Here is a 27,277-nt window from a genome sequence, read left to right on the forward strand (position 1 = left end):
TCGCAGCGCCTGCCCCGTGCCCGCAGCCTTGGGGTGAGTGCCTGCTCCCTGGCATCACCCCAGCTGGGGATCTGTCAGCAGGACCCACGTCCCTGCTCCTGCACCTTCAGGCTCCGGCCGGCCTCGTGCCCCAGGGCCTTTGCCAGGCGGCCAGCGGAGCCCCTGGCTTTCTGCAGACACCCCCACCCCCACATACCAGTGCTGCCAGCCCAGGGAGCCATGTCAGACTGGGCGAGGACAAGCCCCTGGCTGTGAGTGGGGCCTGGAGCACATGCCCTGCTCAGGCAGGTACCCCAGTGCGCCGGGCTGGCGGTGCACGGGCGTGACGGCATGTGCCAGATGTGTGGCAGTGGGGAGCTGTTTGGGGCACTGGGGAATTGGGAGGGCTTGAGCCAGGGGTGCTGTCTGGTGCAGGGCGATTAGCTCCTGGGGGCTGGGTGCAGCAGGGTGCTGTGCCCGTGGCTCCCAGTACCAGCCGGGGACCAGCAGCACGTGCCCTGGGGTGGGGGGTCCCTGGCACTGCCCCTGACAGCTGCCCTTGCCTGCAGGAGAGCACTGTGAGGTGAATGCCCACCTGGGCCGCTGCATGCCGGGCGTCTGCAAGAACGGGGGCACCTGCACCAACCTGCTGGTCGGGGGCTTCAAGTGTGACTGCCCCTCGGGGGACTACGAGAAGCCCTACTGCGAGATGAGCAGCCGCAGCTTCCCCGCCCACTCCTTCGTCACCTTCCCGGGCCTGCGTCAACGCTTCCACTTCACCGCCACCCTCACGTGAGTGCCAGGGGGGGGCTGGATGACTGGCACCTCCTCCGGGGGGGCATCACCCTCATGTCAGTGCTGGGGGGCACCTCCTCTGGGGGGGCATCACCCTCATGTCAGTGCTGGGGGGCACCTCCTCCGGGGAGGGCATCACCCTCATGTCAGTGCTGGGGGGGCACCGGCCGGGGGGCTGGATGACTGGCATCTCCTCTGGGGGGGCATCACCCTCATGTCAGTGCTGGGGGGCACCTCCTCTGGGGGGGCATCACCCTCCCGTGAGTGCCAGGGGGGGATGACTGGCTCCTCCTCCGGGGGGGGCATCACCCTCATGTCAGTGCTGGGGGGGCACCTCCTCTGGGGGGGGCATCACCCTCCCGTGAGTGCCAGGGGGGGATGACTGGCTCCTCCTCTGGGGGGGGCATCACCCTCATGTCAGTGCTGGGGGGGCACCGGCCGTGGGGCTGGATGACTGGCACCTCCTCTGGGGGGGCATCACCCTCATGTCAGTGCTGGGGGGGCTGGGCGACTGACACCTCCTCCGGGGGGACATCGCCCTCATTTGAGTGCTGGCCCCGGGGTGGGAAGCCGTTGCCCACGTATCAATAGGACTCTGGGCCCAGGGGTTCTGCGGAGCTGGGGCTGAGGTGGGTCCCCAGCTCGTCCTCCTTGTTGTCAGTGAATCGGACAGTCCACTCACCCCCCCGCCACCCACTCAGCACCTCCCTGCCCACAGGCCTGGCCGTCCCAGCTCCTCCCCTCCCTGCCTGGGGAGGACAGAGCGAAGCCCCAGAACAGATCCTCCCCTAAGGGACGTCTCTGCCCCTTCCCCGGCCCTTACTTTAAAAACTGCTCCACTTGAGAGAAAGCAGCCTGGGTCCATGGGGTTTAGGCAGAGCCCATCCTTGTGGTATAGGTCCCTCCTTTCCCAGTCATAAACCGAACCCCCCAACCCTACACCCGTGGTTCCCCGCCATGGGGATGGGTACCCCCGGGGTATGCAAGGTCTTCTGGGGGTACAACAACTCCTCTGGAGACTTGCCTCGTTTGACAGCAGGCTCCATGGAAAGCACTGGGGAAGTCAGCACAGACTGAAACGTCATCCAGACGGCGCTGGTCCTGCGCTGGGCCCTACACGCTGCCTGGACGACAAGATTTAGAGTCCAGCCCATTTATTCTATAATGACGTGGTAAAAAGGAGAACGTCATCCCTGTTCCAGTCCCAGTGGCCGTGACACTTTTGTATTGTCATGTCTGGGTTTGTAAGCCGGTCATTGTGAAGTGAGGTGTAACGTGGGGTCCATAAGACAGATCAGACTCCTGAGCCTGGGAAGGTTGAGAGCCCCTGGTCTCCACCGTCGGCTCACCCCTGCATCGAGACCCCGCAGCTCTGCCCGTTTCCCTGGCCCTGCGCGTGGAACTGAAGCATTTCAGAGACTGCTCCCAGGGAGTCCTGGACTGTAACCTCTTCCCTAGCAGCCTCCAGGACATCTCTCCTGCCTTTCCCTTTGTCACTGGCACCTACAGGTACCACGACCACCGGCTCCTCCCCAGCACGGCCTGCCGGGCTGTCTAGGTGTCGCACGAGTCCCACTACTTTCATGCCAGGCAGCAATTCACCTGCAGGTCTCCCGCTCATCACAGCCCCGCTCTCCGTACCTCTCATCCTCGAACCCCCGCTGCTGTTCCCTGGCTCCTCCATAATGGGGGCCCCTCCCCGGAGGGCTGTCCTTGGTACTGCCACTTACTCTGGAAGGAGAGTCCCAACTTGGGATCATTTGCCTCTGCTCCAGGCTACTGGGCATGATGGACCATTGGGCTGACCCGCGATGGCAGCTCTTATTTGGGGGGTGCCAGCCTTGCCCCAGCCCCTGCCACAGCAGATCCCCTGGGGATCGGGGTCTGGCAGGTGGACACAAAATGGCATCTTTGTTCCAAAGCCCAGGGCTCTCCCCTCCCCTCCGCTGCTCCAGAAGGGCCCATTGTTTTCCAGCAGGACACCCGGGGGTCTTCCTCCATTGGCCCTCCCCGACCCCGGAGCCCCCTCCACTCACTCCAGGGCCTGTCTGGCTGGATGTGGTGGGGGGCTGGCTGCCAGTGGGGTGGGGTGTCTGCCCCCAGGTGCCTTTCTGCGAGCTCGCCAGCAGCCCTCACCCAGGCCTGGGCCCCCAGAGGATCCCCCATGGCTGGGGATGGGGCTGGAACAGCTGCTTCCCTCTGCCTCTGGCCTCACCGCCTGGCCCTGCCCTGCCCCACTCTCCCCCCAGCTAAGGCAGAGCAGGACGGGCAGGGTTTGGGGATGGGAGGGATTATCCCAAGGAGCGATGAGATCACAACCCTCATCAATGGGCCTGGCTCCCCTCCCCATAATCCTGCCAGTGCTAGCCATTGTCAGCCCAGAACAAAGGCCTAGCCAGCCACAGCCACAGGCAGGGCAGCCAGGGCCCTTTGTCCCGTGGTGGAGCCGTTGCCGGGGCTGGGCCATCACCCCATGGGGGGCTGCTACGCGCTGACAGCGGGTAATGAATCGCAGCTGGCATGGGGGGCTGGGGCTAGGCCTGTTGTTCAGGAGTGCCGAGGGGATGGCCCCCTCCAGCAACCCCACAGCCTGGCAAATTGCTGGGCTGTGCATATGGGGGGCACCCTATGCACTGCTGTCCTGGCTGGGGGTGCTACAGTCAGCATTAGGGTGGCCAAGGGACAGAAAATCCCTGCTAGGAGGGGCCGGCAGGTACCTGCCCATTGCTGGACATGGGGTCAGGCCCTACAGAGCAGAGGCGCGCCAGGAGGCGGGTGAGGGGCTGGGCCAATGGGCATGTGGTGCTGGATGCACGGGGAGGCGGGGGCAATGGCAGAGCCCTGGGACTCAGGACACCCCACTGCCCTGCTGAGTGACCTTGGCCAGTCACTTCCCCTCGCCATGCCTCAGTTTCCCCTGCTAGTCTGCATCTAGTCAGGGTGTAAGATGTTCAGGGCATGGTCTGGTTCACGCTCTGTGCAGTGCAGGGCCCTGAGCTTGGCTGCGAGGTGTTGCCCCAGCACCTGTAATAACATTTGTAGCTGGGCCCCACAGCACCCGTGTCAGACCCTTCTCCCATCTCAGCCGCCAGGGTCTAAATGCAGCCACCTCTGGGGTGGAACCGAGCAGCCGTTGTGAACAGGCACCCACAGGCACATCTGGAGCGGGCAGGAGCTTTGGCTGACGCTGATGGACTTGGTCTGGAATTTGGCTACGAGCTCCCTGCTGAGCCCCTGCCTGCGCCCTGTATAACAGCACCCCCTAGTGCTGCACCGGGGCAGCACTGCCTGCCGGGGGGAGAGCCCCATTTGCAGAGTGACATTCTCTTCCAGAGTGGTCAGGGAGCACCTCCCAGTATCCCCAAGTAAGCCTCAGTGCCCCCAGCACCTCCTAGTGCCCCCCAGCCCCAGCCCCCTTCAATACCCCCAGCCCTCAACAGTCCTCAGTGCCCCTCAGCCCCAGTGCCCCCCAGTCTTCAGCGTGCCCAGCGCCCCCCAGTACCCTCCAGCTTTCAGCACTTCTCAGCCCCCAGTCCCCAGACCTCCTCAGTGCCCCCAGTACCCCCAGCATCCCATCCCTCAGCACCCCAGCCCTCAGCACCCCTCAGTGCCCCCAGTCCCCAGCACCTGACAGCCCCCAGTGCCCCCACCCCTCAGCGCCCCCAGCCCAAAATGCTGTTAGCCTTCTTGGCCACAAGGGCACACTGTTGACTCAAATCCAGCTTCTCGTCCATTGTCACCCCTAGGTCCTTTTCTGCAGAACTGCTCCCGAGCCATTCGGTCCCTAGTCTGTAGCGGTGCATGGGATTCTTCCATCCTAAGTGCAGGACTCTGCACTTGTCCTTGTTGAACCTCATCAGATTTCTTTTGGCCCAATCCTCTAATTTGTCTAGGGCCCTCTGTATCTTATCCCTACCCTCCAGCGTATCTACCTCTCTTCCCAGTTTAGTGTCATCTGCAAACTTGCTGAGGGTGCAATCCATGCCATCCTCCAGATAATTTATGAAGATATTGAACAAAACCGGATCCAGGACCGACCCTCAGGGCACTCCACTTGATCCCGGCTGCCAACTAGACATGGAGCCATTGATCACTACCCGTTGAGCCCAACAATCTAGCCAGCTTTCTATCCGCCTTATAGTGCATTCATCCAGCCCGTACTTCTTTAACTTGCTGACAAGAATACTGTGGGAGACCGTGTCAAAAGCTTTGCCAAAGTCCAGGAACAACACGTCCACTGCTTTCCCCTTATCCACAGAGCCAGTTATCTCGTCATAGAAGGCAAGACCTGCCCCGCCCCCCAACCAACCCCTGAATTTCCAGCACACCCTGTGGAAGCTGGAACAGCTCCTTGGGGCTGGAGGTCAGCGGTGCCTTGTGCAGATGTCTGATCTAATGGTTAGAGCAGGATATGGGTGACTGGGGCTCCTGGGTTCTACTCCTGGCTCTGGGTGAGGTGAGGAGTGGGGTGTCATAGTTAAAAGTAGGCATGAGGGGGGCAGACGGGACTCTTGGGTTCTGTTGCTGACTCCCTTTGTGCTCTTGCCCAAGTCACTTCCTGTGCCTCAGTTTCCTCTTCCATTGATAGGGAAATCCTCCATTATTGTTGAGTTTCCTATTGTATAACCTCTCTGAGCTCCTAGAGCATATCACAGTCACCGTCACCATCCTGCTCAGGGCGTCAGGAGCAAGTTCCCCTACTTTTATTGGCCAAGCATTGACCTTTCTACCTACTGGAGATCCTGCGGCACAGATTGATTCGTTCCAGGTTTTTACTCTATTGGACTCTGCTTGCTTTCCCATACGGTGCCAGTCCCCCACCAGCACGACCCGCTCGGTCAGTCCTGGATATTTTGTACCCTGGTATTACCGTGTGCCATTGATTATCATCGGTCCACCAAGTTTCTGGGATGCCTGTTTTATCAGCCTCCTCATTTAATACCAGGCTCTCCAGTTCACCCATCTTAGTATTCAGACTTTGGGCATTTGTACACAAGCACTTATAAAATGTGTCCCTGTTTAGTTGTCTGGGGCTCTTTTCATCTGTTTCTCTTCAGCTCCTAACTGTACGTTCACAGAATCGTAGAATATCAGGGTTGGAAGGGACCTCAGGAGGTATCGAGTCCAACCCCCTGCTCAAAGCAGGGCCAATCCCCAACTAAATCATCCCAGCCAGGGCTTTGTCAAGCCTGACCTTAAAAACCTCTAAGGAAGGAGATTCCACCACCTCACTAGGTATCAACTTCTGTCCTCTCCTCCTTAGTAGGACACAGAGAATCCCCACTAACAGATCCTCCCCTAAGGGACGTCTCTGTCTGAACCACGAGCTCCTCCACACCTGTCAGCTTCCCCCAGCCCCTAGTTTAAAAACTCCTCTATGACCTTTGAATTTGACATGCCAGCAGCCTGGGTCCATTGTGGTTTAGGCAGAGCCCATCCTTCCTGTATTGGCCCCTCCTGCCCCAGTTATACCCCCCCCCACTACACCGTCTGTTCATCCCCGCATTGAGACCCTGCAGCTCTGCCCGTCTCCCTGGCATCTCAGAGACTGCTCCCAGGGAGTCCTGGACTTTAACCTCTTCACTAGCAGCCTAACTTTGGTCTCCAGCTACACCCCCCTCCATACCCCTGTCCAGCCATATCCCCCCTTGTGCCCCCCTCCAGCCATACCCCTCCATACCCCCATCCAGCCATAACCCCTCTGTACCTCCATCCAGCCATACCCCCCTTGTACCCCCATCCAGCCATACCCCCCTGTACCCCAGTCCAGCCATACCCCCCATATCTCCATCCAGCCATAACCCCTCTGTACCCCCATCCAGCCTTACCCCTCTTGTACCCCCATCCAGCCATACCCCCCGTACCTCCATCCATCCATACCCCTCCCTCTGTACGCCCGTCCAGCCATGCCGTCCTCCATATCCCCATCCAACCATACCCCTCCTTGTACCCCCATACAGCCATACCCCCCTGTCATGGAGTCCCTGGGCGATGCTCTGGAACTGCTCCCCATGAAGCCAGTCAGGACTCTGGGGTAGTCGCCTTTCTGTGAGCAGCCTGTCTGCAGGACACACAGCTCACACAGCTTCCACCTTCCTGGGTCTGACCTCGGAGCCTTCAGCATCCTCTTCCCCTCCGTGCACTTCCCACAGCGAGTCCGCTCAGGCGGGATCCCGGGGAAGCCAGGGGGTCCTGCCCCCCAACTCCACAGTCAGACGTGACTCTCAGCCAGCCAGTAACACAGAAGGTTTATTAGACGACAGGAACATGGTCCAACACAGAGCTTGTAGGTGCAGAGAACAGGACCCCTCATCTGGGTCCATTTTGGGGGGCAGTGAGCCAGACAACCATGTCTGCCCTTCACTCCTTGTCCCAGCCAGCCCCAAATGGAAACTCCCTCCAGCCCCTCCTCCTCTGGGCTTTGTCCCTTTCCCTGGCCAGGAGAGCACCTGATCCCTTTGTTCTCCAACCCTTTAGCTCTCACCTTGCAGGGGGGAAGGGCCAGGCCATCAGTGGCCAGGAAACAGGGTGTCGGCCATTCTCTATGTCCAGACCCCTGCACATACCTGCCCTCTAGGGCTCTGCAAGGATCATACACCCTTACCCCACCATCTAGATACATAAAAACTGCATAGGGGAAACTGAGGCACCCCCACACTATTCAGAGGAAACATTAAGAACAGTCCCACTTTGTCACACCCCCCATACCCCATCCAGCCATACCCCCGCTGTACCCCCATCCAGCCATACCCTCCTCATTACCCCCATCCAGCTGTACCCCCCGTATCCCCATTGAGCCATACCACCCTCCATACCCCCATCCAACCATACCCCCTCTATACCCCTGTCCAACCATACCCTCCTCCCTACCCCCATCCAGCCATACTCCCCCTGTGCCCCCATCCAGCCATAACCCCTCTGTACCCCCGTCCAGCCATACCCCCCTCTGTAGCCCATCCAGTCAAACCATCCTCCCTACCCCCATCCAGCCATACCCCCTCTATCCCCATTGAGCCATACCCACCCCATACTCCCGTCCAGCCATACCCCCCTGTGCTCCCGTCCAGCCATACCCCACCCCGTACCTGCCTTTCCCTGTGTCACTGGTACGTCCATGTACCACGCTCACCGGCCCCTCAGTCCCAACCCACAGCCCCTGCTGTCCCAGCCCCATTATATTCATTCTTCTTGGCCCCCGTGGGGCTGAGGGAGCCCCAGAACCAGCCCAGCAGCCCCAAAGTCTCTGGCCCTCAGGGAGGTGAGGCTGCCATGGCGCAGGCCCTGGACCTTGCCCAGCTTCTCCCCACGCACGCAGGGCTGCTGCAGGCTCTGCAGGCTCCTCGCCACTCCTCTGATCTCTGATGGGGAGGGGGAATCGGGGAGCACGGGGGAGCCAGGCCCATGGCCACCTTTATACTCCGATTGCTGTGGGGCGACCAAAGATGGGATCGCCACTACCCAGCCTTGAACTCATGCCTCACTGCACAGGGAGCACACTCCATGGGGGCCCATCACCTTAATTCTCCCCCCTTATCTCTGCTCTGATGCCCCCTTAATTCTGACCAGATGCACCCCTTCTCTCTGTCCCAATGCCCCCCTAAATGCTGACCCGATGACCCCTTTAACTCTGGTCCAGCACCCATCTTAACTCTGCCTGGATGCCCCCCCGTTAACTCTGTCTCAGTGCCCCCCTTAACTCTGCCTCAACACCCCCTTAACTATGCCCGACACCCACCTTAATTCTGTGCCCTGATGCCATCCATTCCCCACCCAGGCCAAGGTGCCTCCATGCACCAGTCCTCTGGCCATGCTCATGCCCAGGGTTCGTCAGCAGGGGACAGTAGGCCAAATCTGGACAGTCAGATGCTTTTGAACAGACCCCGAAATCTTTTCCTTTACTTATTATCATTATTGTTATTTTTTTCTCTGGAGTCTGGACCTTGACACAAACTAATTGACTACACCGGCTCCTGCCCATCTCGGAGGGTCCCGGGGGGGTTGGGCTCTCTCAGCCTGTCAGGCGTGAGGGCAGGGGATCCAGGGGGTGTGTTGTGGGGGACGCTGTTCTCATCCTCTCCCCCGCGGGCAGGTTCGCCACGAAGGAGCGGAACGGGCTGCTCCTGTATAACGGGCGCTTCAACGAGAAGCATGACTTCGTGGCCCTGGAGATCATCCACGAGCAGATCCAGTTCACCTTCTCGGCAGGTAGGGCCTGGCCAGGCCCCGCTCCCCTCGGCCCCGGGCCCCGGGCCTGGCTCCTCTCGGCCCGGCTCCCCATGACCCGGCTCCCCTCGGCCCGGGCCCTGGCTCCCCTCGGCCCCGGCCTGGCTCCCCTTGGCCCACCAGCCCTCCCCACCCCTCACCCCAGCTGCCCTGGCTCTCAGTTCCCCTGCTCCTGCCTCCCCTCACCCCCTGGCTCCCTCTGGATCCTGGGCGTGCAGCCCCCCGCAGAGCCCTCTGCCCCCAGGCCCTGCTCCCCTCTCAGGGCCCAGCTCCCTGCTGCCGGGGGGGGAGCTCTGGGTTCCCTGGCCCACCTCAGGCCGTGGCTCCCCCCATCCCCTGGGGTGCCCCTCTCGCCAGGGCCCCGCAGTAACCAGCGTCCCCTGCTCCCCCCAGGCGAGTCGACCACCACGGTGTCCCCGTCCGTGCCGGGCGGCGTGAGCGATGGCCAGTGGCACACGGTCCGGCTGCGGTACTACAACAAGGTGAGTGGGGCGGGGCCGGCGGGCACCCGGAGGGCAGGGCATCCGGGCAGCTGCCAGTCAGTGCCGTGCCTGCCAGCCACGCCACGGGCAGGGGAGCTGAGGCGATCACCAAGGCAGTCAGAGGTCCCAGCAGAGCCCCCCAGGAGGCAGCGCTGGGCCCCTGGCCCAGCCCAGCCCCTCCCTCGCTACGGGCTGACCCTGGTGCTGAGCTCGCTGCATCCCCCCCCCAACCCCCTCAATTCTCAGCTGGCTGGGGGCAGGGGCGGGGGGCAGGCTCCTGTCCTGGGGCCCCAGAGAGCTGGAGGAGGCAATTGTGGGGTGGGACCCGCGGGAAGCATCTGAGGCTCTTGGTCCAGGGGGAGGGGTTCTTGGGGGAGGGGTGGAGGCCCCAATCCCAGGGCTCCCAGTCTCCTGCCCAGGGCGGGCCCCAAGGTCTCACGCCAGGAGTTCTGCCCCACAAGTCTGGCTGAGGGCTGCCCCGAGCCATCCATGGGGCAGCGTGAAATGGGATGGATGCAGATGGCACCAGGTCGCTGGGGGCGGGAGGCAGATGATCGGCAGCAACGGGAGAGCCCCTCCCGTGGGCACAGCTGGTGTCTACACTGGCTCTCCAGCGTGTCCCGCGTGGCCAGGGCCCGAGGCAGCCTCCTGGCGGAGACGTGGCGGCTCAGCTGGGATTAGTGCCATTTGCCGGCACCATGTGGGTTTACCCACCCACTGGGCACAGCAGAGCAAGGGGTCAAGTGCCGGCTGCTGTGAGCCCAGAGCCCAGCCAACCTCCCCTTGGTCAGGCTCTGTCCGTCCATCTGTCCTCACCCTGTTCCAAGGGACCCGCAGCCAGCTCTGCTCCCCCTCCTCTCCCACTCCCTCCTGCCTCGGGGGGGGGGGGTAGCCCATTTGCCCTGTGGAGGGGCGGGGAATCCATCCCCTTTGGGGCACTGGGCGCCAGGTGTCGCTGGCCTGGGGGCTGGCTGAGATGGGGTCGCCACAGCTCACCCAGTGCAGATAGCTGGGCACCATTCACCTGTGTCTCTTAGCCTGTCCTGAGAGCAGACACGCCCCCAGTACCATGCAGAATACTGGGGAAACTGAGGCACACATAGGCATCAAAATTCCCACTTGGTCACAGGCGCTCACTGCACTGCCTGAGGGATGGGAGTCCTGGAGCCTGACTCCCACAGGGCCATGGCAGGGCCAGCTTCCCATGGGCCTGGCTGGGCAGGGAGCGGCCAGGAGAAGGTCGGGCCATGAGCTGGCCGGGTGGGTGATGGCAAAGCGGCTCTGCTGGCAGCTCCTGGGGCTGCTACTCTCCCCGACCCCACACGCTCGCAGGCTGCCAGCTGGTTCCCATCTTGTCACTCTCCAGCCGCTTCCCGCGGGCAGGGGCAGGCCGAGATATGGGTGCCAGGAGTGCTGGGGACTCCTCTGCTCTGGGGTGCGGCCCCATTCGGGGAGGAGGCTGCTGGGCTGCTCTCACGATGGGATGGCAGCGAAGGTCTGACTGGTGCCCGAATCCCTTGGGCCAGGGAGGTGCGGATTGTGCCGCACGCCCTGCCCCAGCCACCTGCTGCACCCTGGGGTTTTGCTCTCTTCGCAGCCCGTCATTGGGAAGTCGGGGGTGCCCCAGGGCCCCTCGGAGCAGAAGGTGGCCGTGGTGACGGTGGACGACTGCGACGCGGCTGTGGCCCTGAAGTTTGGCCAGGTGCTGGGGAACTATTCCTGCTCCGCGCAGGGGACGCAGTCGGGCACCAAGAAGTAAGAGACTCGCTGGGGCCCCGAGGAGCGAAAGCCAAGCGGCTTCTGCACAGATCTGCTGCTGCCCCTCACTCCCGACCCGCAGCCCCTGCTAGCCCTGCCCCCCCGACTCCGTCAGTGCCCCTCACTCCCGACCCGCAGCCCCTGCTAGCCCTGCCCCCCCCGGCTCCGTCGGTGCCCCTCACTCCCGACCCGCAGCCCCTGCTAGCCCTGCCCCCCCGACTCCGTCGGTGCCCCTCACTCCCGACCCGCAGCCCCTGCTAGCCCTGCCCCCGCGACTCCGTCGGTGCCCCTCACTCCCGACCCGCAGCCCCTGCTAGCCCTGCCCCCCCGACTCCGTCGGTGCCCCTCACTCCCGACCCGCAGCCCCTGCTAGCCCTGCCCCCCCGACTCCGTCGGTGCCCCTCACTCCCGACCCGCAGCCCCTGCTAGCCCTGCCCCCCCACTCCGTCAGTGCCCCTCACTCCCGACCCGCAGCCCCTGCTAGCCCTGCCCCCCCCCGCTCCGTCAGTGCCCCTCACTCCCGACCCGCAGCCCCTGCTAGCCCTGCCCCCCCCCGGCTCAGTCGGTGCCCCTCACTCCCGACCCGCAGCCCCTGCCAGCCCAGCACCAGGCAGGGGAGGGTTTTCCGGTGCCTGGCTCAGGATAGTGAATGGGGAGGAATCCCCCACCGCATGGTCATGTCCCCGTATGACTCTGCTTCCATTGCCCAGGTCCCTGGATCTGACGGGCCCCCTGCTCCTGGGGGGGGTCCCCGACCTGCCAGAGAGCTTCCCGGTGCGCAACCGGCAGTTTGTGGGCTGCATCCGGAACCTGCTGATCGATAATCGCCAGCTGGACATGGCTGACTTCATCGCCAACAATGGCACCGTGCCGGGTGGGTGCTGGGCAGCTCCGGGGGCGGCCTCTGGGATAGGAGCCAGGGGGCACCATGCTGCGTTGGTGCTGGGTGGTCCCTGAGTTAGGGGGGGCTCTGGGATAGGAGCCGGCGGGCACCGTGCCTCATGGGTGCTGGGTAGTCCCTGGCTTAGGGGGGTCTCTGGGATAGGAGCTGGGGGGCACTGTGCCGCATGGGTGCTGGGTGGTCCCTGAGTTGGGGGGGCTCTGGGATAGGAGCCGGGGGGCACCTTGCCGGGTGGGTGCTGGGTGGTCCCTGAATTAGGGGGGTCTCTAGGATAGGAGCTGAGGGGCACCATGCTGGGTGGGTGCTGGGTGGTCCCTGAGTTAGGGGGGTCTCTGGGATAGGAGCCAGGGGGCACCGTGCCTCGTGGGTGCTGGGTAGTCCCTGATTTAGGGGGGGCTCTGGGATAGGAGCCGGGGGGCACCGTGCCTCGTGGGTTCTGGGTGGTCCCTAAGTTAGGGGGGTCTCTGGGATAGGAGCTGGGGGGCAAAGTGTCCTGTACCGCAGGATGGGGGTGCAACAGAGGTGTGTGTGCCAAGCCAAGCGGCATGGGTTCTGGGCGTACCTCTGCCCTCAGTCATGGGGTTCAGACCCTGGGAAGGGGCTGCCATTGGGTCTGTGCCCCTCCCTGAGCCCCAAAGCGTCACCTGCCCCCTCGTCTCTGGGGAGCGCTTCCCATCAGCCGGAGCTCAGCCTGGATCTCACCCCCACAGGCTGCTCTGCCAAGAAGAACGTCTGTGACAGCAACACCTGCCACAATGGGGGCACCTGCGTCAACCAGTGGGACACGTTCAGCTGCGAGTGCCCCCTGGGCTTTGGGGGCAAGAACTGCAGGCAAGGTAGGGGGCTCGGGGCCAGGCGGGAGGCTCCAGCGGGGACAGGCTGGGGGTTCAGGGCAGGGGCAGGCGGAGGGCTCGCAGGGGAGGGGACAGGCGGGGGGTCCGGGGGGGACAGGCAGGAGGTTTGGGGGGGCAGGCGGGGGGCTCCAGGACAAAGCTGGAGCCACAAACCACTGCCCGAGTGCTGGTCCCCGGGATGCAAGGCCCCTCCAGACCCGCTCCAGGCCCCTGCATGGCTCTTTGGGGGGCGGGGCTGCGGGCCCCTGTTGTAGAGGCAGCAGGCCCCATGGGCTGAGCTGGTGTCTCCTGCAGAGATGGCGAATCCCCAGCGATTCCTGGGCAGCAGCCTGGTGGCCTGGAGTGACCCGTCCCTGAGCATCTCGCTGCCCTGGCACATGGGGCTCATGTTCCGCACCCGCCAGGCCCACGGCGTCCTCCTGCGGGCCCTGGCTGGGCAGCTCTCCACCATCACCCTGCAGGTAGGGTGCTGGCAGGCGGCTGCCACAGGGGAGGGGCTGTCGCCCGGCAGGCGGGTGCCACGGGGGGAGGGGCCGTCTCCCGGCAGGCGGGTGCCACGGGGGGAGGGGTCGTCGCCCGGCAGGCGGCTGCCACGGGGGGGAGGGGCCGTCGCCCGGCAGGCGGGTGCCACGTGGGGAGGGGCCGTCACCCGGCAGGCGGCTGCCACGGGGGGGAGGGGCCGTCGCCCGGCAGGTGGGTGCCATGGGGGGAGGGGCTGTCGCCCGGCAGGCGGGTGCCACGGGGAGAGGGGTCGTCGCCCGGCAGGCGGGTGCCACGGGGGGGAGGGGCCATCACCCGGCAGGCGGGTGCCACGGGGGGAGGGGCCGTCGCCCGGCAGGCGGGTGCCACGGGGGGAGGGGCCGTCGCCCGGCAGGCGGGTGCCACGGGGGGAGGGGTCGTCGCCCAGCAGGCGGGTGCCACGGGGGGAGGGGCCGTCGCCCGGCAGGCGGGTGCCAAGTGGGGAGGGGCCGTCACCCGGCAGGCGGGTGCCACGGGGGGAGGGGTCATCGCCCGGCAGGCGGCTGCCACGGGGGAGGGGCCGTCGCCTGGCTGGTGGGTGCCACGGGGGGAGGGGTCGTCGCCCGGCAGGCGGGTGCCACGGGGGGAGGGGTCATCGCCCGGCAGGCGGCTGCCACGGGGGAGGGGCCGTCGCCTGGCTGGTGGGTGCCACGGGGGGAGGGGTCGTCGCCCGGCAGGCGGCTGCCACGGGGGGGAGGGGCCATCGCCTGGCTGGTGGGTGCCACGGCAGGAGGGGCCGTCAGCCCATAGGGACTCCCTGCGGGTGCCAGAGCCTGGGGGATGCAGGTCCTTGACCCCCCTACTGCCCAGGTGAGGGCGGGGCCCATTCCTGGCACGGTGCCCAGGGGAGTGATGCACGCCCCTCTGCTGGGCTGGTGCCAGAGCGCTCGGGCCCCCTGGCATCGGCCCCACATGGGCTGCGAGAGGCAGGGGCTGGGAACAGTCCCACACGCCCCACTGGCCTCCAGCTGACACTGCCCATCCCAGGGCCCCTTGCACTGGGAGACACTTCCCGTCCCCAGGGGCCCCTGCCCAGAGTCTGAGCATCCACCCATGGGCCCTCGAGAGCCACCCACTGGGCACGTCCCAGCAGCCGGGACCCCAGACCACTGCTCCCCTCACTGCCCCCTGGAACCCGTTGCCCCCCTGCTCCCACCTCGCTCCCCCACTACCTCTCTACCCCCTGCTCCCCCCACTGCCCACTGCTTCCCCCCGCTCCCTCCCGTTCCTGCCCCACTGCCCCCCGGCCCCCTACTCCCTTCACTGCCCCCGCCCCCTCTGGTTTCTTCCAGCTGAGCGAGGGGCACGTGCTGATGAGCGTCGCCCAGCCTGGCGGCCGTGGCTGGGCACTCCAGCTGCGCCAGGTGAAGGTGAACGACGGCGGCTGGCATCACTTGCAGCTGGAGCTGCGGCCCGGGCGGGAGAGCGCGGAGGCCGAGGGCCTGGCTGTCCTGTCCCTCGACTACGGCCTGCACCAGGTGCGGGGGCTGGCGGGCACAGAGCTGGGCATGGAGGGTGCAGAGCAGTGGGTGAGGCCGAGACAAACCGGGGGCTGGGACAAAGGGGGTCTGGGCAGGATAAGGGGGGGAGGGGCGGAAGGGGGGCTGGGTGAAGGGTGGGGGCCAGGATGGGGGGCTAGGCGACGTGTTGGGGGCGGAGGATGGGGGGCAGGTGCAGGGGGGAAGAGGGGTGGGGGCAAGGCGTTTGGGGTGTGATGGGCCCTGGGGGAGGGTGTAGGAGGCAGGATGGGGGGCTGGGCAAGGCGTGGGGGAGGGGGCGTCGTCACTGTCGTTCCTTTAAACCTTGTGTCTGTTTCTTCACATTTGAACTGAATTTTGGGGCCAACAACAGAGCCGGGGTGAGAGCAACAGAGACACCCTGGACTCCCCGATCCACCGGCGCCCCTCAGTCCCGACCCACAGCCCCCTCAATCCCACCCCCGGACTCCCCACTCCACCGGCGCCCCTCAGCCCCGACCCGCAGCCCCCTCAATCCCACCCCTGGACTCCCCGATCCACCGGCGCCCCTCAGCCCCGACCCGCAGCCCCCTCAATCCCGCCCCCGGGCTCCCCGCTCCACCGGCGCCCCTCAGCCCCGACCCGCAGCCCCCTCAGTCCCGCCCCCGGGCTCCCCACTCCACCGGCGCCCCTCAGCCCCGACCCGCAGCCCCCTCAATCCCACCCCCGGACTCCCCACTCCACCGGCGCCCCTCAGCCCCGACCCGCAGCCCCCTCAATCCCACCCCCGGGCTCTCCACTCCACCAGCGCCCCTCAGCCCCGACCCGCAGCCCCCTCAGTCCCGCCCCCGGGCTCCCCGCTCCACCGGCGCCCCTCAGCCCCGACCCGCAGCCCCCTCAATCCCACCCCTGGACTCCCCGATCCACCGGCGCCCCTCAGCCCCGACCCCGCAACCCCCTCAATCCCACCCCCGGGCTCCCCGCTCCACCGGCGCCCCTCAGCCCCGACCCGCAGCCCCCTCAATCCCACCCCTGGACTCCCCGATCCACCGGCGCCCCTCAGCCCCGACCCCGCAACCCCCTCAATCCCACCCCCGGGCTCCCCGCTCCACCGGCGCCCCTCAGCCCCGACCCGCAGCCCCCTCAATCCCGCCCCTGGACTCCCCGATCCACCGGCGCCCCTCAGCCCCGACCCGCAGCCCCCTCAATCCCACCCCTGGACTCCCCGATCCACCGGCGCCCCTCAGCCCCGACCCCGCAACCCCCTCAATCCCACCCCCGGGCTCCCCACTCCACCGGCGCCCCTCAGCCCCGACCCGCAGCCCCCTCAGTCCCGCCCCCGGGCTCCCCACTCCACCGGCGCCCCTCAGCCCCGACCCGCAGCCCCCTCAATCCCACCCCCGGGCTCCCCGCTCCACTGGCGCCCCTCAGCCCCGACCCGCAGCCCCCTCAATCCCGCCCCCGGGCTCCCCGATCCACCGGCGCCCCTCAGCCCCGACCCGCAGCCCCCTCAATCCCACCCCTGGGCTCCGCCGCAGCTCTGCCGGTGCCCCTCACTCCCGACCCGCAGCCCACTCAGTCCCATCCCTGGGTTCCCCCCACCCCCCAGCTCTGCCGGTGCCCCTCACTCCTGCCCGACAGCCCCCGCCCTGCTCTCCCAGTCCTGGGCTCCCTGAGCTCTGCAGGGCCCAGCGCTCACCGGTCTCTCTGGCAGGTGCTGGAGGTCGTCGGCAGCGAGCTGCAGGGGCTGAAGCTGGGGAACCTGAGCGTGGGCGGCGTGGCGGGCGCGGGGGGCCGGGTGCAGCAGGGATTCCGCGGCTGCATGCAGGTACCGGGGGGCGCCGGGGGGTTCGTACCTTCCTCTGGGTGCCAGCCGGGGGATGGGCCCATCGGGCTGGGACCTGGCACCTGGGCGGGCAGGTAATGGCAGCATCACGGCCAGACCTACAGTCCCTGGCTCTCGGGCAGCCCCACCACTGTCCGCGGGCACCCGCCAGCCCCAAGTCCCAGGGTCAGACTGTGGCGTCCTCTAGTGGCCAGTCCTGGCAGCTACAGCCTGCCCCACAGTTGGGCCCTTGGGGGCTGGTTTCCATCCTCTGCTGCTGGGTCTGGGGTACAGCGTGAAACACGCAAACAAGGGGGTGATGGTGGAACCCAGCCCCCTGCTGGGGGGCTGCCAGGGAGGCTCCAGGCCCATTCTTGGGGGGGGGCCTCTGGGCCTGTTCTCAGGGGGGCTGTGGGCCCATTCTTGGGGGGGCTCTGGGCTGATTCTTGGTGGGCTGTGGGCTCGTTCTGGGGGAGGGGGTCTGTGCCCGTTCTCAGTGGTGCTCCAGGTCTGTTCTCGCGGGGGCTCTGGGCTGATTCTCCGGGGCTCTGGGCCCGTTCTGGGGCGGGGGGCTCTCGGCCCATTCTCAGGGGGGCTCCAGGCCCACTCTGAGGGGGGCAGAGGGGGGCGGGGCCAATGCCAGGCTCACCGGAGCCCCTTGTGCCCTGGCAGGGGGTGCGGATCGGCGAGACGTTGGCCAGTGCCGTGGCCCTGAACGTGAACCAGGCTGAGCGGGTGAGCGTGGAGCACGGCTGCAGCGTCCCTGACCCCTGCGACTCCAGCCCCTGCCCGGCCAACAGCTACTGCAATGACGACTGGGACAGCTTCTCCTGCAGCTGTGACCCAGGTGAGGCGGGGGGCAGTGTTCCCTGCCCTGCAGTGCCCGCATCAGGGGGGTCACATGCTGCCTGGTGATCCCTGTGCATCTTCAGGGTATTTGCCCCGCCCCAGGAGCCCCTTGGGATCAGCGGGGCACATCTCAGCCAGGCTGGGGAGCCGTGGGGCGCTCAGGCCAGCGGCTCTGGGGCTGATCACATGCAAGGGGCACCCCAAGGCTGGCCAGCCCCCTGGAGGACAGCTCCGGCCAAGGCAGAGCATCACTCCTTCTCAGCCAGCAGGGGCGGGCGGCCGTGGGAGCCCTGGGCTGGGGCAGCGGGACACTGAACCTCCAGGCATCTCCTCCTTCCTGCCCCAGGTTATTATGGAGACAGCTGTGCCCACGTGTGTGCCCTCAACCCCTGTGAGCACCAGGCCACGTGCACTCGCACGCCCAGCGCCCCGCACGGCTACATCTGCGAGTGTCCCCCCGGCTACTTCGGCCCCTACTGCGAAAACAAGTGAGATGCCGGGACGCGGGGCGTGCGTGTAGACGCACTGTGTGGGCATAGGGCTGGTGTGCGCACACAGTGTGTGTGTGCGGGGGGTGCAGTGCAGGTGTATGCAGGGAGGGGGAAGGGGAGGGTGCACAGTGGAGGTGTGTACTCTCTGTGCTGTACAGCTGCACACCGAGTGCATGTGCGTGAGAGCGAGCACCATGCAGGTGTACGCAATGCAGAGCTATGCAGTGAGTGGGCACATGCCCTATGCAGGTATGTTCAGTAAATATGTGGGTGTGGCTGCGTGCAGTGTTCGTGTACACTCAGGGTGGGTGTGTGCAGGCATACGCACTGCACGCACATGCTGTGTGTGCACCTGGTAGAAATGTATGTAGCACGTGTGTGTGCATGGCATGTGGGTATACTCAGTGATTGTGTGTGTGTGCCGTGCAGGTGTTCACAGTCAGTGTGTGTCCATTGTGTGTGTGCAGTTTAGATGTACAGTGTTTGTGTGTGCATGTGCACAGTGAGTGTGTGTGTGCACTGCAGGTGTGTGCTGGGTGTGCGTGCAGTGCAGATGTAGGCAGTGAGTGTGTACGTGCAGTGCAGGTGTGTGCTGGGTGTACATTGGGGGTGCTTAGAGTGCAGGTGTACGCTGGGTGTGCATGCAGTGTAGGTGTGTCACGGAGTGTGGGGGAGCCCAGGCCCTGCACCCCTCTTCCTGGGATCCACTGAGACTCTCAGCCAGCCAGTCAAACAGAAGGTTTATTGGACAATAGGAACACAGTCCAAAACAGAGGTTGTGGGTACAAGTCAAGTCCTTCTGGGGGAGCAGGGAGCTTAGACCCCAGCCCTGGGGTTCCCTGCGTTCCACCACCCAGCCCCAAACTGAAACTAACCCCCCCAGCAGGCCCCCTCCTGCAGCCTCCGTTCACATTCCTGGGCAGAGGTGTCACCTCCCCCTCCCTCCCGGCTCAGGTTACCGGCTCTCAGGTCTCCCATTGAAACTCCCCTGCCACGTTCCCAGGTGAACACTCCCCCCTCCCTGCTGCATCACAAGGTGTGCGCTGGTGTCCGTTGGGGGTGTGCAATGCAGGTGTACGCTGGTGTCCGTTGGGGGTGTGTGCAGTGCAAGCCTACCCTGGGTGTACGCAGGGTGTGCACGCAGTGAAGGTGTAAGCTGGGTGTATGCGAGGTGTGCGTGCAATGCAGGTGTACACTGGGGGTGCACGCAGTGAAGGTGTAAGCTGGGTGTATGCGAGGTGTGCGTGCAATGCAGGTGTACGCTGGCCGTGCGTGCAATGCAGGTGTACGCTGAGTGAACACTGGGGGTGCACGCAGTGAAGGTGTAAGCTGGGTGTATGCGAGGTGTGCGTGCAATGCAGGTGTACGCTGGCAGTGCGTGCAATGCAGGTGTACGCTGAGTGTACGCAGGGTGTGCACGCAGTGAAGGTGTAAGCTGGGTGTATGCTGGCAGTGCGTGCAATGCAGGTGTACGCTGAGTGAACACTGGGGGTGCACGCAGTGAAGGTGTAAGCTGGGTGTACGCTGGCAGTGCGTGCAATGCAGGTGTACGCTGGCAGTGCGTGCAATGCAGGTGTACGCTGAGTGTACACTGGGGGTGCACGCAGTGAAGGTGTAAGCTGGGTGTATGCGAGGTGTGCGTGCAATGCAGGTGTACGCTGGCAGTGCGTGCAATGCAGGTGTACGCTGAGTGTACGCAGGGTGTGCACGCAGTGAAGGTGTAAGCTGGGTGTATGCGAGGTGTGCGTGCAATGCAGGTGTACGCAGGGTGTGCACGCAGTGAAGGTGTAAGCTGGGTGTATGCGAGGTGTGCGTGCAATGCAGGTGTACGCTGAGTGAACACTGGGGGTGCACGCAGTGAAGGTGTAAGCTGGGTGTACGCTGGCAGTGCGTGCAATGCAGGTGTACGCTGGCAGTGCGTGCAATGCAGGTGTACGCTGAGTGAACACTGGGGGTGCACGCAGTGAAGGTGTAAGCTGGGTGTATGCGAGGTGTGCGTGCAATGCAGGTGTACGCTGAGTGTACGCTGGGGGTGCACGCAGTGAAGATGTAAGCTGGGTGTACGCGAGGTGTGCGTGCAATGCAGGTGTACGCTGAGTGAACACTGGGGGTGCACGCAGTGAAGGTGTAAGCTGGGTGTATGCGAGGTGTGCGTGCAATGCAGGTGTACGCTGGCAGTGCGTGCAATGCAGGTGTACGCTGAGTGTACGCAGGGTGTGCACGCAGTGAAGGTGTAAGCTGGGTGTATGCGAGGTGTGCGTGCAATGCAGGTGTACGCTGAGTGAACACTGGGGGTGCACGCAGTGAAGGTGTAAGCTGGGTGTACGCTGGCAGTGCGTGCAATGCAGGTGTACGCTGAGTGTACGCAGGGTGTGCACGCAGTGAAGGTGTAAGCTGGGTGTATGCGAGGTGTGCGTGCAATGCAGGTGTACGCTGAGTGTACACTGGGGGTGCACGCAGTGAAGGTGTAAGCTGGGTGTACGCTGGCAGTGCGTGCAATGCAGGTGTACGCTGGCAGTGCGTGCAATGCAGGTGTACGCTGAGTGAACACTGGGGGTGCACGCAGTGAAGGTGTAAGCTGGGTGTATGCGAGGTGTGCGTGCAATGCAGGTGTACGCTGAGTGTACGCTGGGGGTGCACGCAGTGAAGATGTAAGCTGGGTGTACGCGAGGTGTGCGTGCAATGCAGGTGTACACTGAGTGAACACTGGGGGTGCACGCAGTGAAGGTGTAAGCTGGGTGTATGCGAGGTGTGCGTGCAATGCAGGTGTACGCTGGCAGTGCGTGCAATGCAGGTGTACGCTGAGTGTACGCAGGGTGTGCACGCAGTGAAGGTGTAAGCTGGGTGTATGCTGGCAGTGCGTGCAATGCAGGTGTACGCTGAGTGAACACTGGGGGTGCACGCAGTGAAGGTGTAAGCTGGGTGTACGCTGGCAGTGCGTGCAATGCAGGTGTACGCTGGCAGTGCGTGCAATGCAGGTGTACGCTGAGTGTACACTGGGGGTGCACGCAGTGAAGGTGTAAGCTGGGTGTATGCGAGGTGTGCGTGCAATGCAGGTGTACGCTGGCAGTGCGTGCAATGCAGGTGTACGCTGAGTGAACACTGGGGGTGCACGCAGTGAAGGTGTAAGCTGGGTGTATGCGAGGTGTGCGTGCAATGCAGGTGTACGCTGAGTGAACACTGGGGGTGCACGCAGTGAAGGTGTAAGCTGGGTGTATGCGAGGTGTGCGTGCAATGCAGGTGTACGCTGGCAGTGCGTGCAATGCAGGTGTATGCTGAGTGTACGCAGGGTGTGCACGCAGTGAAGGTGTAAGCTGGGTGTATGCGAGGTGTGCGTGCAATGCAGGTGTACGCTGAGTGTACGCTGGGGGTGCACGCAGTGAAGATGTAAGCTGGGTGTACGCGAGGTGTGCGTGCAATGCAGGTGTACGCTGAGTGAACACTGGGGGTGCACGCAGTGAAGGTGTAAGCTGGGTGTATGCGAGGTGTGCGTGCAATGCAGGTGTACGCTGGCAGTGCGTGCAATGCAGGTGTACGCTGAGTGTACGCAGGGTGTGCACGCAGTGAAGGTGTAAGCTGGGTGTATGCGAGGTGTGCGTGCAATGCAGGTGTACGCTGAGTGTACACTGGGGGTGCACGCAGTGAAGGTGTAAGCTGGGTGTACGCTGGCAGTGCGTGCAATGCAGGTGTACGCTGGCAGTGCGTGCAATGCAGGTGTACGCTGAGTGAACACTGGGGGTGCACGCAGTGAAGGTGTAAGCTGGGTGTATGCGAGGTGTGCGTGCAATGCAGGTGTACGCTGAGTGTACGCTGGGGGTGCACGCAGTGAAGATGTAAGCTGGGTGTACGCGAGGTGTGCGTGCAATGCAGGTGTACACTGAGTGAACACTGGGGGTGCACGCAGTGAAGGTGTAAGCTGGGTGTATGCGAGGTGTGCGTGCAATGCAGGTGTACGCTGGCAGTGCGTGCAATGCAGGTGTACGCTGAGTGTACGCAGGGTGTGCACGCAGTGAAGGTGTAAGCTGGGTGTATGCTGGCAGTGCGTGCAATGCAGGTGTACGCTGAGTGAACACTGGGGGTGCACGCAGTGAAGGTGTAAGCTGGGTGTACGCTGGCAGTGCGTGCAATGCAGGTGTACGCTGAGTGTACACTGGGGGTGCACGCAGTGAAGGTGTAAGCTGGGTGTATGCGAGGTGTGCGTGCAATGCAGGTGTACGCTGAGTGAACACTGGGGGTGCACGCAGTGAAGGTGTAAGCTGGGTGTATGCGAGGTGTGCGTGCAATGCAGGTGTACGCTGGCAGTGCGTGCAATGCAGGTGTATGCTGAGTGTACGCAGGGTGTGCACGCAGTGAAGGTGTAAGCTGGGTGTATGCGAGGTGTGCGTGCAATGCAGGTGTACGCTGGCAGTGCGTGCAATGCAGGTGTACGCTGAGTGTACGCAGGGTGTGCACGCAGTGAAGGTGTAAGCTGGGTGTATGCGAGGTGTGCGTGCAATGCAGGTGTACGCTGAGTGAACACTGGGGGTGCACGCAGTGAAGGTGTAAGCTGGGTGTACGCTGGCAGTGCGTGCAATGCAGGTGTACGCTGAGTGTACGCAGGGTGTGCACGCAGTGAAGGTGTAAGCTGGGTGTATGCGAGGTGTGCGTGCAATGCAGGTGTACGCTGAGTGTACACTGGGGGTGCACGCAGTGAAGGTGTAAGCTGGGTGTACGCTGGCAGTGCGTGCAATGCAGGTGTACGCTGGCAGTGCGTGCAATGCAGGTGTACGCTGAGTGAACACTGGGGGTGCACGCAGTGAAGGTGTAAGCTGGGTGTATGCGAGGTGTGCGTGCAATGCAGGTGTACGCTGAGTGTACGCTGGGGGTGCACGCAGTGAAGGTGTAAGCTGGGTGTACGCGAGGTGTGCGTGCAATGCAGGTGTACGCTGAGTGAACACTGGGGGTGCACGCAGTGAAGGTGTAAGCTGGGTGTATGCGAGGTGTGCGTGCAATGCAGGTGTACGCTGAGTGTACGCTGGGGGTGCACGCAGTGAAGGTGTAAGCTGGGTGTACGCGAGGTGTGCGTGCAATGCAGGTGTACGCTGAGTGTACGCTGGGGGTGCACGCAGTGAAGGTGTAAGCTGGGTGTACGCGAGGTGTGCGTGCAATGCAGGTGTACGCTGAGTGTACGCTGGGGGTGCACGCAGTGAAGGTGTAAGCTGGGTGTACGCGAGGTGTGCGTGCAATGCAGGTGTACACTGAGTGTACGCAGGGTGTGCACGCAGTGAAGGTGTAAGCTGGGTGTACGCTGGCAGTGCGTGCAATGCAGGTGTACGCTGGCAGTGCGTGCAATGCAGGTGTACGCTGAGTGTACGCTGGGGGTGCACGCAGTGAAGGTGTAAGCTGGGTGTATGCGAGGTGTGCGTGCAATGCAGGTGTACGCTGAGTGAACACTGGGTGTGCACGCAGTGAAGGTGTAAGCTGGGTGTATGCGAGGTGTGCGTGCAATGCAGGTGTACGCTGGCAGTGCGTGCAATGCAGGTGTACGCTGAGTGAACACTGGGGGTGCACGCAGTGAAGGTGTAAGCTGGGTGTATGCGAGGTGTGCGTGCAATGCAGGTGTACGCTGGCAGTGCGTGCAATGCAGGTGTACGCTGAGTGTACGCAGGGTGTGCACGCAGTGAAGGTGTAAGCTGGGTGTATGCGAGGTGTGCGTGCAATGCAGGTGTACGCTGGCAGTGCGTGCAATGCAGGTGTACGCTGAGTGTACGCAGGGTGTGCACGCAGTGAAGGTGTAAGCTGGGTGTATGCGAGGTGTGCGTGCAATGCAGGTGTACGCTGGCAGTGCGTGCAATGCAGGTGTACGCTGAGTGAACACTGGGGGTGCACGCAGTGAAGGTGTAAGCTGGGTGTACGCTGGCAGTGCGTGCAATGCAGGTGTACGCTGGCAGTGCGTGCAATGCAGGTGTACGCTGAGTGAACACTGGGGGTGCACGCAGTGAAGGTGTAAGCTGGGTGTATGCGAGGTGTGCGTGCAATGCAGGTGTACGCTGAGTGTACGCTGGGGGTGCACGCAGTGAAGGTGTAAGCTGGGTGTACGCGAGGTGTGCGTGCAATGCAGGTGTACGCTGAGTGAACACTGGGGGTGCACGCAGTGAAGGTGTAAGCTGGGTGTATGCGAGGTGTGCGTGCAATGCAGGTGTACGCTGAGTGTACGCTGGGGGTGCACGCAGTGAAGGTGTAAGCTGGGTGTACGCGAGGTGTGCGTGCAATGCAGGTGTACGCTGAGTGTACGCTGGGGGTGCACGCAGTGAAGGTGTAAGCTGGGTGTACGCGAGGTGTGCGTGCAATGCAGGTGTACGCTGAGTGTACGCTGGGGGTGCACGCAGTGAAGGTGTAAGCTGGGTGTACGCGAGGTGTGCGTGCAATGCAGGTGTACACTGAGTGTACGCAGGGTGTGCACGCAGTGAAGGTGTAAGCTGGGTGTACGCTGGCAGTGCGTGCAATGCAGGTGTACGCTGGCAGTGCGTGCAATGCAGGTGTACGCTGAGTGTACGCTGGGGGTGCACGCAGTGAAGGTGTAAGCTGGGTGTATGCGAGGTGTGCGTGCAATGCAGGTGTACGCTGAGTGAACACTGGGTGTGCACGCAGTGAAGGTGTAAGCTGGGTGTATGCGAGGTGTGCGTGCAATGCAGGTGTACGCTGGCAGTGCGTGCAATGCAGGTGTACGCTGAGTGAACACTGGGGGTGCACGCAGTGAAGGTGTAAGCTGGGTGTATGCGAGGTGTGCGTGCAATGCAGGTGTACGCTGGCAGTGCGTGCAATGCAGGTGTACGCTGAGTGTACGCAGGGTGTGCACACAGTGAAGGTGTAAGCTGGGTGTATGCGAGGTGTGCGTGCAATGCAGGTGTACGCTGGCAGTGCGTGCAATGCAGGTGTACGCTGAGTGTACGCTGGGGGTGCACGCAGTGAAGATGTAAGCTGGGTGTACGCGAGGTGTGCGTGCAATGCAGGTGTACGCTGAGTGAACACTGGGGGTGCACGCAGTGAAGGTGTAAGCTGGGTGTATGCGAGGTGTGCGTGCAATGCAGGTGTACGCTGGCAGTGCGTGCAATGCAGGTGTACGCTGAGTGTACGCAGGGTGTGCACGCAGTGAAGGTGTAAGCTGGGTGTATGCGAGGTGTGCGTGCAATGCAGGTGTACGCTGAGTGTACACTGGGGGTGCACGCAGTGAAGGTGTAAGCTGGGTGTACGCTGGCAGTGCGTGCAATGCAGGTGTACGCTGGCAGTGCGTGCAATGCAGGTGTACGCTGAGTGAACACTGGGGGTGCACGCAGTGAAGGTGTAAGCTGGGTGTATGCGAGGTGTGCGTGCAATGCAGGTGTACGCTGAGTGTACGCTGGGGGTGCACGCAGTGAAGATGTAAGCTGGGTGTACGCGAGGTGTGCGTGCAATGCAGGTGTACACTGAGTGAACACTGGGGGTGCACGCAGTGAAGGTGTAAGCTGGGTGTATGCGAGGTGTGCGTGCAATGCAGGTGTACGCTGGCAGTGCGTGCAATGCAGGTGTACGCTGAGTGTACGCAGGGTGTGCACGCAGTGAAGGTGTAAGCTGGGTGTATGCTGGCAGTGCGTGCAATGCAGGTGTACGCTGAGTGAACACTGGGGGTGCACGCAGTGAAGGTGTAAGCTGGGTGTACGCTGGCAGTGCGTGCAATGCAGGTGTACGCTGGCAGTGCGTGCAATGCAGGTGTACGCTGAGTGTACACTGGGGGTGCACGCAGTGAAGGTGTAAGCTGGGTGTATGCGAGGTGTGCGTGCAATGCAGGTGTACGCTGGCAGTGCGTGCAATGCAGGTGTACGCTGAGTGAACACTGGGGGTGCACGCAGTGAAGGTGTAAGCTGGGTGTATGCGAGGTGTGCGTGCAATGCAGGTGTACGCTGGCAGTGCGTGCAATGCAGGTGTATGCTGAGTGTACGCAGGGTGTGCACGCAGTGAAGGTGTAAGCTGGGTGTATGCGAGGTGTGCGTGCAATGCAGGTGTACGCTGAGTGAACACTGGGGGTGCACGCAGTGAAGGTGTAAGCTGGGTGTACGCTGGCAGTGCGTGCAATGCAGGTGTACGCTGAGTGTACGCAGGGTGTGCACGCAGTGAAGGTGTAAGCTGGGTGTATGCGAGGTGTGCGTGCAATGCAGGTGTACGCTGAGTGTACACTGGGGGTGCACGCAGTGAAGGTGTAAGCTGGGTGTACGCTGGCAGTGCGTGCAATGCAGGTGTACGCTGGCAGTGCGTGCAATGCAGGTGTACGCTGAGTGAACACTGGGGGTGCACGCAGTGAAGGTGTAAGCTGGGTGTATGCGAGGTGTGCGTGCAATGCAGGTGTACGCTGAGTGTACGCTGGGGGTGCACGCAGTGAAGGTGTAAGCTGGGTGTACGCGAGGTGTGCGTGCAATGCAGGTGTACGCTGAGTGAACACTGGGGGTGCACGCAGTGAAGGTGTAAGCTGGGTGTATGCGAGGTGTGCGTGCAATGCAGGTGTACGCTGAGTGTACGCTGGGGGTGCACGCAGTGAAGGTGTAAGCTGGGTGTACGCGAGGTGTGCGTGCAATGCAGGTGTACGCTGAGTGTACGCTGGGGGTGCACGCAGTGAAGGTGTAAGCTGGGTGTACGCGAGGTGTGCGTGCAATGCAGGTGTACGCTGAGTGTACGCTGGGGGTGCACGCAGTGAAGGTGTAAGCTGGGTGTACGCGAGGTGTGCGTGCAATGCAGGTGTACACTGAGTGTACGCAGGGTGTGCACGCAGTGAAGGTGTAAGCTGGGTGTACGCTGGCAGTGCGTGCAATGCAGGTGTACGCTGGCAGTGCGTGCAATGCAGGTGTACGCTGAGTGTACGCTGGGGGTGCACGCAGTGAAGGTGTAAGCTGGGTGTATGCGAGGTGTGCGTGCAATGCAGGTGTACGCTGAGTGAACACTGGGTGTGCACGCAGTGAAGGTGTAAGCTGGGTGTATGCGAGGTGTGCGTGCAATGCAGGTGTACGCTGGCAGTGCGTGCAATGCAGGTGTACGCTGAGTGAACACTGGGGGTGCACGCAGTGAAGGTGTAAGCTGGGTGTATGCGAGGTGTGCGTGCAATGCAGGTGTACGCTGGCAGTGCGTGCAATGCAG

The 27,277-nt window shown here is 63.5% G+C and overlaps 1 protein-coding gene across 1 annotated transcript in view; it reads left to right on the forward strand.

Annotated features, from left to right (window-relative positions):
- The window catches only part of CELSR2 (cadherin EGF LAG seven-pass G-type receptor 2), an 80,198-nt gene that overhangs the window by 29,221 nt on the left and 23,700 nt on the right, over window positions 1–27,277 (forward strand). The window contains exons 3-13 of the mRNA XM_073320470.1: window positions 549–771; window positions 8,864–8,979; window positions 9,391–9,479; window positions 11,077–11,234; window positions 11,948–12,111; window positions 12,849–12,974; window positions 13,287–13,453; window positions 14,804–14,989; window positions 16,683–16,796; window positions 17,466–17,640; window positions 17,989–18,130. Coding sequence (XP_073176571.1) covers window positions 549–771; window positions 8,864–8,979; window positions 9,391–9,479; window positions 11,077–11,234; window positions 11,948–12,111; window positions 12,849–12,974; window positions 13,287–13,453; window positions 14,804–14,989; window positions 16,683–16,796; window positions 17,466–17,640; window positions 17,989–18,130 — 1,660 coding nt within the window. The remainder of the gene's footprint in view (window positions 1–548; window positions 772–8,863; window positions 8,980–9,390; window positions 9,480–11,076; window positions 11,235–11,947; window positions 12,112–12,848; window positions 12,975–13,286; window positions 13,454–14,803; window positions 14,990–16,682; window positions 16,797–17,465; window positions 17,641–17,988; window positions 18,131–27,277) is intronic.

The sequence above is a fragment of the Lepidochelys kempii genome, chromosome 21 (genome assembly GCF_965140265.1).
Source record: "Lepidochelys kempii isolate rLepKem1 chromosome 21, rLepKem1.hap2, whole genome shotgun sequence".
Taxonomy (NCBI): domain Eukaryota; kingdom Metazoa; phylum Chordata; order Testudines; family Cheloniidae; genus Lepidochelys; species Lepidochelys kempii.